We start from the raw sequence: 14419 nt of genomic DNA, 5'->3' as shown, positions 1-14419 counted from the left end.
TCGTGCACTGACTCGCTCGCCCACCACACGAGCCAAATGTCAGCCACACAGGCGACGGCGACTCACCCGCACTGACGCTCTCACCCAGTGTGTGAGAGGCTGCGGGTGCATTTATCTGCAGACAGTGGGGTCCGGTGAGTGACTCTGGCACATGCAGATCCGTGCTAAGCGGGCAGTTCGCATGAACATGAAGGGTCGGGCAGCTGCAAGGCCCTCACGGCGAATTCGTCGTCGCTCCGAGAAGCAGAGTCATCGCGCCACGCTATAAGTGATCGGTATAGCGTCCAGCGATTCTGTGGGAGAGTGCACTTTGTAATATTGTCGCAGCGATTCTGGTGTCTTCCAGGAACTGCTGCGAGCGCGACCACCAAAGCCTGGCTTCACTTGCCGTGACCGATGACGTAGACCTAGAACCTCACCCCGGCTGCCCTCTTGTTCCAAGGTGCGCCTGATCCCGCCCTGCTGGGGGCTTCGTTGCGCGTCCAGCCGCTCCCTCCTTTCCGCCATCCTATTGTACCTCTCGCTCCCCCGCTGTTCGAATAGCGAACTGTGCATGTTCATACTGCGAGCGTTGATCGACCGTTGGCCTTGATCGACCGTTGGCCTTGACCGATCACGCGTTCGCCAATCACTGCGAGCTGCGATCGGCACCACTACGCGTTCCTGAGCCACTCGGTTGTCATCAGCCCTGCACCTGTCAGACTGCCCGACGGGCTGAGCAGACGGCGACTCGCAGCGGACCGCTACACGGCAGCAACAGTCCACGACACACGACACACGACACACGACACACGACACACGACACACGACACACAACACACACGACATACCACATACACGACATACCACACACACGACACACGACACACGACACACGTCGGGCTATCCCGCCCGCCCACCGACACCCCCGCCATGTCGACCGTCTACAAGCGCAGCGAGCGCGAGCGCGACTGGGAGACGCAGTCCCAGGGCGGCGGCGCCCGCAGCTACACGACAGTGCGCCGCTACAAGGTGCCCGACCACAGCCTCGAGGCCGACACGTACGAGCAGGAGCGCATGCTCGTCCACCGGCCGCGCGAAGACTACGAGGAGCGGCGCGAGGTCCGCAAGGAGTACGTCGTGGAACGCAGCGACCCACCGCCCGCGCGCAGCCACATCAGCGAGTACCGCTACGTCGACCGCTCGCCCTCGCCGCCGCGGCGCGAGGTCCGCGAGTACCGCATCGAGCGTGAGATGGACCGCTCGCCCTCGCCCGCCCGGTCCAGCGCACGTGAGATACGCATATCCCGCGAGTACGAGCGCGACCTCCACGAGCAGCAGCGCGACTACCAGCCGTACGAGCTGGAGCGCTACTCGCGCGACACCGAGTTCTTCCGCCCCGAGCCGGCCGCCGCGCCCCAGCCGCAGCCCATCATCATCCGCAACGAGGCCCAGCCGGCGCAGCAGCCCATCATCATCCGCGAGGAAGTCCCGCAGCCCATCATCATCCGCGAGCGCATCCAGGAGCCCGCCTACGACCTCGTCGAGCGGTCGGAAGTGTACGAGGACAGACAGCTTGCCCGCCCGCGGCCCCGCCTCGACGACGAGTACTACTACGAGCGCAGGATCAAGGAGGTCGATCGGGGCGGCCGGCGGGAGGAGCGCTACTTTGACGAGCGCGAGCACCGCGACCGCCACGGCGACGGCGACTACTACAGCGACGACGACGTCGTGTACGTGCACAAGGAGAGGGACACATGGGACCGAGACGGGAGTCCGAACGGCAAGCGCAGCGCTGCTGCCGGAGCCCTCGCCGGCGTCGCCGCCGGCCAGATCATCAGACACCACCGCAAGAGAAAGGGCGAGGAAGCCGGCGGCAACATTGGCAACGCCCTGGGCTACGGAGCGCTGGGTGCTGCGAGCGCCGTGGCGCTCGACCGCTATAACAACCGCGACAGGTCCCGCTCGCTCTCCTCGGGCCGTGGTCGGCACCGGAGGCACCGGAGCAAGAGCCGCAACCGCAGCAAGTCGCGCGTGAGGGAAGTCGGCACGCTTGCTGCCCTTGCTGGTGTTGGTCTTGCTGCTTACGCCGTAGGGAAGCGGAACAAGGAGAAGAACGCCCCCGTGACCACCGTCGTCGAAGAGCACCGGAGTAGGTCCCGCAGACGGAGGGGCGCCTCGCGCCATGGACGAAGCAGGTCGCGGTCTGTGACTGTCATCGAGGACAAGGGCCGTGGCAGGTCTCGCAGCACGAGTAAGCACATGGACCCTGAGCACCGCAGCAAGCGCGCCGCCTCAGTCGGCCTCGCCAGCGCCGCGGTGGCCGGCCTCGTCCAACGCAACCGCAGCAAGTCTCGGAAGCGCAAGGGAAAGCGGTCGCCGAGCCGCGTCCGCCAGGGCGTGCCCATTGCCGCCGCCGGCGTTGCCGGCGCCGCTGTCACGGGACTGTACGAGAAACACAAGGCTAAGAAGGAAGCCAGGGCGCTCTCGCGGTCCAAGTCGAGGTCGCGCTCGAGATCAAGGTCGGTGCTCTCCCGCCATACTGGGCGCAGCTCCAGTAGGCCTAGAAGCGCAAAGAGTGACCCTGTGCTAGTAGAGTACGGTGGTGATCCAATCTATACCGACCGCGAACGAAGCCGATCCCGCGGCGCGCGCAGACGCCGACGCGATCGATCCTCTTCCTCCTCGAACGGCCGCCGCGGCAGCAGAAGCCCGAGTCGGAGCAAGAGTCGTGTGCGGTCGGTAGCAGAGACGGCGGCGGTCGCTAGCGTGGCTGGACTTGCGGCTCACGAGGCAGCGAAGCGACGTGACCGCAAGAAGGCCGAGAAGGAGCGAGGCCGACGACGTGAGTAGCGCCCTGCTCTTGGCAATTCAGCGACTGACAGAGGTGCAGGCGACGATGAATCCGCCCACAGTCAAGACAGCCACAGCCCTGGACGCTACAGCCCCGATCGATACAGCCCGGGCGAGGCGACTGCTCGCCCCAACGACTCCCAGTACTTCCCGTCGACCAACTACTTCCCTCCCCCACCGACGGCGCCCGTAGACGCCAATCTTCCCAACGCCCCCTACCCAGCATACAACCCCGCCGACTACCCGTCACACAACGACTACGCGCCACAAAACGACTATGCGCCACGCAACGACTACCCGCCACGCAACGACTACCCGCCACAAAACGACTACCCGCCACGCAACGACTATGGCCCGCCACCGCCCGGCGGCGGCTACATTCACAACGACATGAACCCCGGCAATCCGTACGCGCGTCAAGAGCAGAACCACTACTACCAGGCCCGTCGCGGAGACGAGAATGTGAGTGCTCCCGCCCCCGTGACCTCCGGCGCCGAGCACGTCCCTCCCGTGTCAACGCGTGGTGGGTCCAACCTATCCACGCATCGCGCCCGCATGTACTGACAAGCGCCAGGTCTAAACAAGCGCCGCGCCGCGTCGCCGGCGGTCGCGCCCAGCCCCCTCGGCTCGCGCGAGAAGGAAGTCAAGTTTGACCTCAACCCGCAGGAGCAGGAGGTCTCGCCCAGTCCTCTGCGCGCGCGCCGCGACGACCGAGACGGCGACGGCAAACGCCACCGTCGCGCTGCGTCGCCGGGGTCGGACACTGATTCCACCATTGAGCTTCCGCCGCGATTTGACGACAAGGGCCGCAGAAGGGACGATGCCTACGATCCGGCTGCGGAGAGACTGGAGAAGGTGTTGCTGAGTTTGTTCCGGTAGCGTGGGGTTGTTTTCGGGGCGGCTGAGTCTGTTCCGGTAGCGTCGAGTTGTTTTCGGGGTTGGAGCTGGGGTTGGGGTTTGGGGGTTTGGGGGTCAATGGGGATGAGAGGTTGCTGCAGGTGCAGATAGAGGCGGAGACGGACACGCGCTTACGATACCCATGATGCACGATAGAACGTTACTATATCCTTTCTCTCTTCTCGCGCCTTGTCCTCGCCCCTGTCTCAGTGACTCGTTGACACGGCACCACACCAACATCAGCGCATCAACATCAGCGCATCAACAGCAGCACATCAACAGCAGCACATCAACGCATCAGCGCATCAGCGCATCAGCGCCCGCGCATCCCACACCATGACCCGCTCGTCCCACGCCGTGCTCGCACACCACCCCTCAGCACCAAACAAGCACCAATCCACACCCGTCACAAACTCAGTGTGCCGCCCCATACGCCCCATCTCGCGCCCGCCACCGTACACCATCGCATCGCCCGCCACATCCGGCCCCGCAGCGCCCAGCGCACTCCCGTCCGTCCACACCCGGCACGTCATGTCGTAGCTCGCGCTCAGCAGCAGATCGCTCAGATGCGGACTCCAGCTCAGGCGGCGCACGGCGTACTCGTGGCCGGGCAGCACGGCAATGGGCCCTGCGCCCGGCATGCGGATGTCGAAGACGCGGATCAGGCGGTCGACGCCCGCGGCGGCCACGATGGTGTCGCGGTACTTGTTCCAGTCGTGCGTGAGGGCCTCGCTCGGCGCGACGCCGACGGGGGCCGGGGTGCCGATGCGTGGCGTGGGGGGGGTGTGCAGTGCGATGCTGAGGGTGAGGTGGTTGGAGGCGCTGGCGGGCGTGCGCAGGTCGAAGACGCGCAGGTGCGAGTCTGAACTCACGCTGCTGACGAGGGCGGGCGCGTGCGGGCTGAACTGCGCGCTGTAGGTGCAGCTGTGGGTGGGCAGGGTGGTGATGCTTGCGTTGCGGTTGGGGTTCCAGATCTTGACTGTGCCGTCCCAGGATGACGACAGGAAGGTGTCTTTGGCTACGAGGTTCCAGTGCACGCTGAAGACCTCGCGCGCGTGCTCGCTCCACGACTGGATCGGGAACTGCGCCACGTTGGTGTCGAAGAGCTTCACGCTGCCGTCGCCGCCCGCCGTGAGGAGCTGCGACTCATGCGCCTCCGACCACGCCGTGTCGAAGAGCGAGTCCTGCGTGTCGAACCTGGGGCGGGCTTAGCATGTGCATGCAGGAGGGTAGATTGCATCTACGCACCACTTCTCGGCCACAATGCCGTTCGCCGTCAGCCCCAGAATGTACAGGCGTCCATTCCCTACGAGCCCGAAATTGGCGGAGCTGGCGACGGCGATGCGCGAGTCGAAGAACGGCGAGTACTTGACGCCGTAGCCGTTGTAGCCCTGCGTCCGGAACTCCAGCATCGTGGCGGTCTGTACAGTACTTTGCGCAAGCGACTTGGTGCTATGTGGCCTGGAATTCCAACAAGGTGCTGCGCATCGTCGCGCGCGAGATGCTGCAGCTGTCCGTGTACGCCGACATGGTTGGGATGACGAGCAGAGCCGAGGCTGCGGGGCACGTCAGACGCTGCGCCGCGTCCGTCAGATCCAAGTGCGCACGTGAGAGCGCGATCAACGAGCCGGCGCGTCCTGCTGCAAGTGCTGCTGTAGAAAGAGCACGAGCATGAGCGTTCAGAGATCAGGACCGGAGTCACTTGAATGTATTCCTTCTTCGAGCCCGCTTACTGCGTCCATGCACGCGGCTTCGCATCGTCTACACCTAGGTGGACCCGGCTGCCGGTAAACACCGCTCACACGGTGCATTCCGCGTGCCCCCACCCCTGTAGCCGCCTCCATGGCAGCCGACAACCTTTGGGTGTTTAGACAAAGTCACATCCGAGTGTGGAGAGCTACGTGACATTCAGGTCGGATGCTGCTACCATCTATGTAGATTGTGGAGACGATCAAGGGGTATCGCGAGATGCTGTGCATGAAGTGACGTAGACTTCCTCCTTCCCTCTCCTTCCCTCTTTCCCGTGTACGCATAGCGAGACGCCCAGCGCCCATGCAGGCCCCTGCGACGCAGCTACCAGGTACATTACAGGCCTGTCATCTTCAGTACACGCTACTGTTGTACTCCAGCATGCTCTCACGCTTGGAGATGTCTTGTGTGTTTCCGGTCGAGGTTGTCGTCCCCAGCATCGTGATCCATGTTGCCTGCCAAGTACCAAGTGGGGAGAAGACGACTTTCGAGGTAGAAGGCTCTGTGCAGTGCCTGCATATCGTATGACGAGACTGCGCAGTGCGACGTCAGGTTCGCGGCCTGGGCTCTTGACACATGCCAGCCAAACTGTGCCGTGAACGATGCCAGCCAAATCGTGCCGGTCCTGTTGGACGTGCAGACATGGGTAATGGTGACGACACATGGTTCACAAGAACTGAGATAGTTCTCACTTTGCATCTCACATGATGTATGGATGTATCTGAATCCTCATCTTCTGCCGGCATGGTTCAGTCATCGAACTTTAGGCCGGCAGTCCGGAGCCACATCTGTCGTTTGCCTTCGGCTTCGCGGACGAGCTCAGCGGAGAGGCGGATACTGGGGGCAAGGTGCGCGTAGCGTTCCATCTCCAACACAACATTGTTGATAATGTCATCCATGGTTGCTGGTGGAGGGAGGAGTTGAGACAGCGACTGGGTCATGGTCGCGCCCATAATGAGAAGAGTCTGCGAGACAATCCTGGAGACGAGTTAGCGTAGACCAAAACACGTGTGCTCCAAACCTACGAGAGCGCGCCTTGGAACAGATAAGGCAGGTGGCCTGCGTGGTGCGCAGTGATATACTCCAGCTGGCGTACGCACGCCTCCAGGCACTTGTGGCAATTGTCCTGCACGCTTGAATCCAGTGCGAGGCTCTCGTCCTGCAGAACGAGCAGAACGTACGGCCGGAAGATGATCGTGCGGCAAGCGAAGTAACGAAGCCTCAGTACTGTCTGTACGGGGTTCTGCAGGGGGACACGATCGAGCGGAAATTGCATCGCTGGTGGCAGGCCTGCGTACCACTGGTTCAGCTGGAAGTCAAGTTCCACGACAAGCGGATCCAGCTGTGCGATCGATGTGGCAGCCGGACCTTTCGAGTACGGTGTCGTGCGGATGTAGAGCATCGAGCTCACTCTGTTCAGCAGTCTCCGAAGGGCAATCTCTGCCAGGAAGTACCATAACTCGTCTCGGCCGACTGCCTCAGTGCCCATATCCTCAAAGCCGGTGGGCAATGAGAAGCCCTCTTCAAACTGTGAGATACCAGAATGCGGAAGATCGAGTTCAGCAAGAAGATCACTAGACGAGCGTCAGCATAGGTGCAGCAAGGAAACGGAGCCGCTCACCTCTCAATCATCACTGCGTTCCAATAAACTCTCCTGCCCAGCTCTTCCTCGGCTGGCGAGACTCTACCGGGAGCACTGAGAAGTAGTTGCAGCTTCATGCTAGCCCCCGACAAGACGTTCCATGCTTCAACAGGTCGGACCAGGTATACCAGATAAGCAGCAGCCAGGATCTGACATTGCGCCGCCACCATGTTGTTCCTGGTCATCATGCTGGGAAGCAACTCCCATGCTGCAGCAAAACATTGCAAACCAGGAGGCTCCTTCTCAGGATTCTGTAGCGTTATGCTGCCAGTACTCCCAGCATGACCGAGTGCCAGCACCAGAAGCACTATGCAACTCTCCGGGCCTCCGCGGAACCCCTGGGTGAGGGCCGTTTGGTAATAGCTGCTCCAGGTATACGGATTGACACATGCGTAGAAGACATTCACACGCTCAAAGTACGCCTGCACATACTGGCCAGTGTTCGACAGATCCAAGCCGCGTGAAGTCACAAGGCTGACTGGTTCTCGGCTCATCTCCAGCTGAAGCAAGATCTTGGGATCGTATGGACGAGAGACCAGCTCCCGAATCATAGGGGAAGACAACAGGTTCAAGGCTGCCGTGTTGTGCGTCTTCGGCATAGTCGAGATGTTGGAAGGGTGGTTGGTCCACGTGCCAATTCCGTTGATTGGCTGAACCATACCCAGATGGGACATGTGGCCGGTGCTGCGGCCAAGGAAGTCCTCACTCGTGGAGTTGCTGGTAGTCGGCGAGTGCGTGGCTAGTGAGAACGTGCTGGTGATGCTAGTCTGCAGAAGACCTTCAATACGATTGAGATGCTCCAGGATCAGTTTGTCGCCGGCGTCGAGTTTGATCCCAGGCTCCCGGTAGACGCATTCTGCGTTGAGTTCCGTACAAAGCCTGCATTTCGGCCTTGTGCCGTCGCACCGCGACTTCCTGGACCGACAGATCTCGCACTACAAATGTCAGTATTGAAACACCACAAAGAAGCAAGCTGCAGTACCGCGATAGTCGCGCGTCTCCTTGGGTAATCGATTGTGTCGGTGCTGGGACGCTTTTTGTTTAGCGGTCGCTGTTCGCTGATTGAGCCGTTGGAATTGGTAGTAGCGAGCGCGGTGCTTCCTGCCTGGCTCGTTGCGGGTGGTGTGCCGTTTATGGACATCTCACGATCGGTACCGGACGACTGAGACATGTTGCGGGCGCGCTTTCGGTATGAATTGCTCAGACCACCACCACCAAAGATAAGGCCATTGGGGGACTCGAGGAGATGGGGAGAGCGCAGTGCAGATTTGAGCATGAAGCTGCTCGCGTCCGGTAGAGTGGCAAGGTTAAGGCAGAAGGAGTCTCGCGGGAACAGACCATTGGTGGTTGCTGCTGACACGGGACTAATGTCTGGAGAAGGCGTGAGTCCGGCCATGATTGGTGGGCTCACAATACAACGGCCGATGCAGGCTGCAAAGAGTGTTCTGGCGTAGACAAGCGCGCAGCCACGATATCGATAAAAAACGTCCAAGATGCAAAGTCGGGAGCGGTTTGAAGGTTGTCATCTGAGTTGAAAGAGCAAGCAGAAAGTCAACGCGCGCAACAAGCAGTACCTAGTCAGCGCAGGCAGCCGCCCTCCCGCAAATATAGTGCTACGAAATTTCGCCTCCCTTAGCCTCAGGGAGACTGAACTGTCGTCACGAAATGAGGGTTGCTTGAATGCGGGGACGGGCTGGGGCGCAGATGACTCCACTCAGACAATCAAAACTGGCGCCAGATAATCGCACAGGGGTGTCGGTGGATACCATTTCGTGACCCCAAAGCCCTTGCCAAGTTGACAAAGGATTGGGACAATCTTTTCACGGGCGGTAGGAAAGACAGTCAGGGACCAGTAGCATTGACAGCCACGCGCTGGTCGATGGGGTCACTTGTTGCTTACCGAACAGTTTGCAGGAAGCACAGGGCACGAGAAGTGCCACACCCTGCTCTCCCATGCGGTTTGTCGAGACAGGACAGCCAAGCGAGCATGCTTGCGTCGATGACCATATTGGATGCAAGCCGCTTACACGGCTAAAGAGCTGTATGCCGCCGTCTCGGCACGGAGAACCATGTGCGTAGCATATAAAGTCAGCAACAACCAATCTGACTCCAGAGCGATCAGCGTTGGACCTGCATCAGAGTCAGCTGCTGATCACGAGAATGTAAGCTATTGAGGATACTTGCAGCCGCCTGGTTTGCTGCGAATCACTGTAGCCGATCGATAGAAGCCCTGTACATCGTGCTATAGGCTGGGGTCGGTCCTATGCCGCATCTCATATCGAAACAACGTCCTATCACTGGGCAGAATCTTGCTGTCGAGCCATAGAAGCCGTAGAGGGTGCTGATTGGTACAAAGAACAATCGAGGAAGCGCCAGAAGCCTTGGGAATTATGAGGGCCCTGTCACTTGTTTCAATCTTTGCTGGGTCGCATGCTGCCAGGTCGTGACCTGCTGCAGGTGTATCTCAAGACGTGGTTAGATGATATTGTCGATTACCGCTTTGGAGACGGACGACGGTGCAATCGAAGTCTGACAAGCGAGCCACACATCCACGTGGCCTGCAGGTCCAGCAAATGTGGGGTACACATACCACAGGCGAGCTGTGCGACGAGGGGCACGAGGTGACTTAATCAAAGTCAGGCTGTTTCTGGAAGGAAGATTATCGAGCCGTCAGATCTGCGGCTGCAAGCGCCACGGCGGTCGATATTGCCCTACTGCAAGGACTATCGTACCCAATGCAGCAAGGCATATGGACCAATTACGCGTTAAGCGCTAGCTTCTCTATTCACGTGTAAGTCGCATGTACTGCGGATGTTATTGAGGTGAGAAATCGTGTTGCGATTGTGGGGTAACGGTTTACAACTTGCGTACGGCCGCCTCTACTTGCTCTGTTTCTGGGCGTTCATCGACCAGTTCTGGAATTGCGTGAACAAGGTGGGCTGCAGAGGTGACTTCCTGTCCGCGAACCATTGTTTCTGTGTCTCGGCATACACGTCGACAACGCCGGCGTAGTTTGCCTTGTCAAGACCCACAAGGACCTTGACAACGTGCAGGCTAGCACTGCTGCAGACGTCTGCATGAGCTTTAGCACCACCACCATTCTTCGCTTCCTCATGGATGCCCTTCAAGATTGCCCATACTGTCTCGACAGATTCAGGCTTGGGCAAGGGGGCTTTGTGTTTCGAGCGAGTGTCGAAGTATGTCTTGAGCATCTTGGTGCTCTTCTCGGCCAACTGCTTGTTTGCGCTGGCGCGCGTGCGGCGCAGCACAGGCAGAAGGACCTCAAGTGTGAGTGCGTTTGAGTACTGCTTGTCCAGATATATAGCTAGGAGATCGAGGACTCTTGACTTGAACTGGACAACGTTCTGCTTCGCATCCTCTCGGTCCTTCTTCTGGCTGGTGACCTGGCTGCGTTGCTTGAAGATCTTGCTGAGTTGAGGATCCAGCGCCATCATCTGCTCATCATCCATGTCGGAGTCGTCAGAGTCATCGCCGTCCATATCTGCCTTTGCTGTGCCGAGAGTCATCTGGAGCAGGTTATTGAATTGCGTCAACTCTGCATCATCTTCCTCATCATCCTCATCTTCATCGCTCTCACTGCTGTCACCGTCCGAAGAGCCAGATTCGTCATCGTCTTCCGCATCATCGTTGGCCAGTTCCACGTCCGAGTCGACCATCTCGACATCTGAGTCCATCTCCGACTCATCATTAGAGTCGTCGGACTTGGCTTCCTCGGCGTCGTCGTCGCCCTGGTTGAAGAGCTCTTTCTGGCCCTCGAAGTTTTCAGCAGTGTCTAAAATCTCAGCGAGCGACTGCAGCCCTTCCGAGCCGATCTCAGACGCAAAAATGGAGAACGCCTCTTCACCGATCTTGCGGAACAAGGTGCGCGGGTTGCCGAGGAAGGACAGGACAATCTCAACGAATGCATCAGAGCCCTCGCCGGAGTCCTTGTTCTTCACCATTGCCTTACGAGAGGCATCAAGGTCGTCGAGCATCATGATCGCGTCACCGTCTCCATTGTAGACTTGCAGTAGCGTTAGCGAGTATAGGAGCACGAAGCCCTCAGCAGCCATCTTATTGCCAGCGATTGAGCCCTATTAAATCTGCGTTAGTTACATCGGGTGGCTGAAAATGAGAATGCTTACCTTTTTGGAGATCTTGTCGAGCGTCTCGAATGCCTTGTCTACTGTCTCCATGACGTTCGGCTCGGCCTTGAACACCGATTCGAAGGTCTTGGTGGAAGACTTCTTAGCGCGAAGGATATTCATAATCATCGATGCGAAAGAAGATTTGGAGCCGGCCTCAACACCGAGCAACCTTGTGAGGCAAGAAGACAAACGTTCCTGGAACATCGTCCTGCTAGCTTCGCTGATTGGAGGAAGCGGCACCTTGCTTGTCTTTACATCCTTTGAAGGTGTGAAGTATGCATACTCTACAAGAAGCTCGAGGATGCTGCGGAGCCAATTCTCGCCCTCGAAGACGTCATCCGATAGCTCATCGTAGCGCTTGAACTGTTTTACAGTGCTGATAAGAAGATCGGCGATGATCTGTCGACGGCTATCTGCGACGTTTTGCTCCTCTGTCTCAGGACGCAGGATGACAGACCTGAGGTGACGCACAATCTTCTTCAAGGCGCTGTCATCTGCTGAAACAAGGACTTGTTCGAGCGTCTTCGTCTTAGTAGACCTGTCGAAATCAACGCTGCCGTGCTTCGTCGTGAGCGCCACAACGATGGGAAATGCAGAGCTGCAGTCCTGCTCGACCCTCGAATGGACTGATCTCAGAGCTGCAAGTGCTGCAGTATGCAGAAACCTGTCATCCTTCTTGCTTTGATTGATGACTGTCCTCATGAGGTTGGGGCTGAACAGCGCGGGAACTGCCCATGCGGGTACCTGCGTTATCATGTTGCTGAAGAGCTTGAAGCCCCATGACTTGCGCTCATGGGATGAAGTAATGGAGAACAAGTTGTCTGGTTTGGTCAGTCTTCGCTTCAGAGCGTCATGAAGGCAACGTACTGTCTACAATGTCGATCCATAGCTGAGGAAACTCGGGCTTTGGTGGCTCTTTAGCACTGCCCTTTTTCTCTTCGTCTCGTCGTAAGGTCTCGCCAAAGACCAGATTCCAGGCAAAAGTGGGATTCGGGCTCGCAGCAGCTGACTTGATGGCCTCATCCTTCGCGGTCTCAGCATCAACGTGAAAGTCCTCCTTCATCAGCTTCGCCAGACGCGGTCGCTCTTTCCTTGATAGAGGATCTTTCTGATGCCAGACGCCCTCTGGCAGGACCTTCTCATAGCTTGCTCGGACTGTCAGCCATACTGCAACTCCTTGCGGCGTGCTGACCAGCTTAAAAGGCGTTAGACGTGCAATTGCCTCGTCAGCGCACTGCTCAAGCTGCGTCTGGGCCTTGAGACTCTTCACAGCTTCTACAAGAACCATCCCACATTCCTCGCGCAGCCAAGGTACGTCGCGTGCCATTCCACAGATCCGGTCCAGAAGTTGGTTCCAGCATTCCATAGAAAGCTCCGGTTCAATGACTATCGAGGACTGCATGACAGCCTTATACCCGAACAATTTCCCGATCAGATGGTCTCGTCGGGCCTGCGATTGTCAGCTTGATTGCAGCCCAAGGGATGCGCGCTCATACCCGTCCAGGAACGTTTCCCTCAATCTCGGTCTTCTCGTCGACCATCTTGATGATCGACGCGACATCGTGATCCAGACCTTCAATCTTGATGCCGCCAAAGATTTGACGCAGCAACTCGGTCAGTGTGAGTGAAAATCCAACTCGGGCAGCTTTTCTCTGGCTGCAAAGACCCTTGATCAAACGGGTCAACGCCGTTTCTACCTCTCTTGCTGCTGGGTTGCTCTCGGGCGAAAACTTCACAATAATCTGTTTCGCAGCCTCAAATCGGACTTCATCAGACTCTGCGGCGAGATCCTCGTAGAGCTTCGAGAGCTTCACGTGCTCTTCGTTGAGCTGTCTGCGGCGTTTGGCGGGAGCTTCTTCGACATCATCGACCTGCGCTGGCTCGCGCTCTCTCTTGCGGTTCTTGATGCCCATCTTCACCTTTTCGCTGGTTATTTGAACGTTTTCAACTTTTGGAGGGCCGTCACGAAAAGTTCGTGCACAGCAAAAGGTTCTGCCACAGATGCTTTCACCGCTGACGGAACAAGCCTAGTGCCATCGCGGCGGAATTCACGTCCGTTGCTTGGCACCACCCCGCAATTGGCAGCGTACCATAGCAACGGATTCGGGTGGATGCATTGTGCCCACCGGTCAAGCCTCACGGACAGGGCTGTTGAGCCTTTATGGAAGCTCTCGCGACGCTTCCAGAGCCTTCACAATTGTGCACATAGGACACTCCTGCTGATCTGTGCTTGATCTGGCCGATGACACGTTTCTCCAGAGGCATCTCACTCGAGTCTCGGTTGTAAGTGACCGGATAGCAGTTGCGAGCTCGTAGAGAGATGATCAAGCCCTGGAGGGGATGGAGAACACTGGTCATCTGAGACTTTCGTATGAAAAAAGGTCTTCTTGCGACCGCTTCGAGGAGAAGAGTACCTGCTGATGGTCGCCTCATTAAATATAGCTCATGTGTGATATGAAGCTCGAAAGGCATCCCTTCCAGCACAACTACAAGCACAATTGCGTGCTGTGCGATGACTCCGAGTGATCTATACGCCCAGCTCAGCGTCAAGCTCGATGGAGCGAAGCCTCGTTATATGAAGCATCAATCCCCTCCTCAACCCCACAATCACCATGGCGCAGCCCGGTGAGACCGCACACGATGCCGCTCAGCTGGGCCGAAATCCTCATAGACCCTGAAGGTGCTCGAGATAGATTAGCTGGGGCTGACAATGGCACGTGTTGAGGAGCCGCCAGGGGAGAGGCTTCCCCTGTGAAGCTGACGATAGTTGCATGGGACAACGGTTATGCGCCTCAACCGAGATCGACTCAGGTCCGGCCTTCATTGAGTTTTCTTTTCCGGTCTTGCGACTATCAATAAAGATCTCCAGCGGTGGACGTAACACTTGTTTGCAACTCTGTCTTTACGGGCGCTTCAAGCTTCGCCGGCTCCACGATCGTGACAAACCTTCCATGCAAACCTCGGAGGCAGTCGGCCTGCTGCTGACGTCTAACGAAGATTGAGCTCAAACCGTCCGTCACAGTGCAGAAAGTTCAGGGTCCTGAGACGCTGAACCCGTCCCGCAGGTCTGGGGTTGAGTGAAAGACCCATGCTCTTTGTCACGAGACTTCGTGCGCGATGCCCATTTGTGTGCCGGTTTAGGTTGTTTGTG

At 58.3% G+C, this 14419-nt stretch overlaps 4 protein-coding genes across 4 annotated transcripts; 1 reads left to right on the top strand and 3 right to left on the bottom strand.

Moving 5' to 3' along the window:
- Positions 1–912: 912 nt before the first annotated feature.
- M421DRAFT_3458 (uncharacterized protein) lies at positions 913–3711 on the top strand (the record flags this gene model as incomplete). Its single annotated transcript, XM_033589525.1, has 3 exons — positions 913–2824; positions 2873–3355; positions 3407–3711. 3 exons carry the CDS (start codon positions 913–915, stop codon positions 3709–3711), a joined length of 2700 nt encoding a protein of 899 aa, XP_033450632.1.
- On the bottom strand, positions 3572–5382 carry M421DRAFT_418702 (peroxisomal targeting signal 2 receptor). Its single transcript, XM_033591882.1, has 2 exons — positions 4978–5382; positions 3572–4926 (listed from the first exon to the last, which is right to left on the bottom strand). The coding sequence occupies exons 1-2, from the start codon at positions 5139–5141 to the stop codon at positions 4035–4037; spliced, it is 1056 nt and encodes a 351-aa protein (XP_033450631.1). The 5' UTR covers positions 5142–5382; the 3' UTR covers positions 3572–4034.
- An 845-nt stretch (positions 5383–6227) lies between these two features.
- On the bottom strand, positions 6228–8516 carry M421DRAFT_99723 (C6 zinc finger domain-containing protein; the record flags this gene model as incomplete). Its single annotated transcript, XM_033598788.1, has 4 exons — positions 6228–6456; positions 6504–7052; positions 7100–8055; positions 8103–8516. The coding sequence occupies 4 exons, from the start codon at positions 8514–8516 to the stop codon at positions 6228–6230; spliced, it is 2148 nt and encodes a 715-aa protein (XP_033450630.1).
- A 1075-nt stretch (positions 8517–9591) lies between these two features.
- On the bottom strand, positions 9592–13357 carry M421DRAFT_418700 (uncharacterized protein). Its single transcript, XM_033591881.1, has 4 exons — positions 12765–13357; positions 12136–12718; positions 11266–12089; positions 9592–11214 (listed from the first exon to the last, which is right to left on the bottom strand). Exons 1-4 carry the CDS (start codon positions 13179–13181, stop codon positions 10000–10002), a joined length of 3039 nt encoding a protein of 1012 aa, XP_033450629.1. The 5' UTR covers positions 13182–13357; the 3' UTR covers positions 9592–9999.
- Positions 13358–14419: the final 1062 nt, after the last annotated feature.

This window comes from Didymella exigua (assembly GCF_010094145.1).
Source record: "Didymella exigua CBS 183.55 unplaced genomic scaffold M421scaffold_8, whole genome shotgun sequence".
Lineage (NCBI taxonomy): Eukaryota > Fungi > Ascomycota > Dothideomycetes > Pleosporales > Didymellaceae > Didymella > Didymella exigua.
This window is presented reverse-complemented; position numbering and strand designations above follow the sequence as displayed.

What these genes read in the sequence shown, in the direction of transcription:
- M421DRAFT_418702 (XM_033591882.1), bottom strand. Translation starts at nt 5,141, where the DNA reads ATGCTGGAGTTCCGGACGCAGGGCTACAACGGCTACGGCGTCAAGTAC. An exon ending in GGCATTGTGGCCGAGAAGTG is followed by an intron (nt 4,927 to 4,977) that starts GTGCGTAGATGC and finishes AGCCCGCCCCAG; the next exon opens with GTTCGACACGCAGGACTCGC.
- M421DRAFT_418700 (XM_033591881.1), bottom strand. Translation starts at nt 13,181, where the DNA reads ATGGGCATCAAGAACCGCAAGAGAGAGCGCGAGCCAGCGCAGGTCGAT. An exon ending in AGGGAAACGTTCCTGGACGG is followed by an intron (nt 12,719 to 12,764) that starts GTATGAGCGCGC and finishes TGACAATCGCAG; the next exon opens with GCCCGACGAGACCATCTGAT. An exon ending in TCGACAAGATCTCCAAAAAG is followed by an intron (nt 11,215 to 11,265) that starts GTAAGCATTCTC and finishes CAGATTTAATAG; the next exon opens with GGCTCAATCGCTGGCAATAA.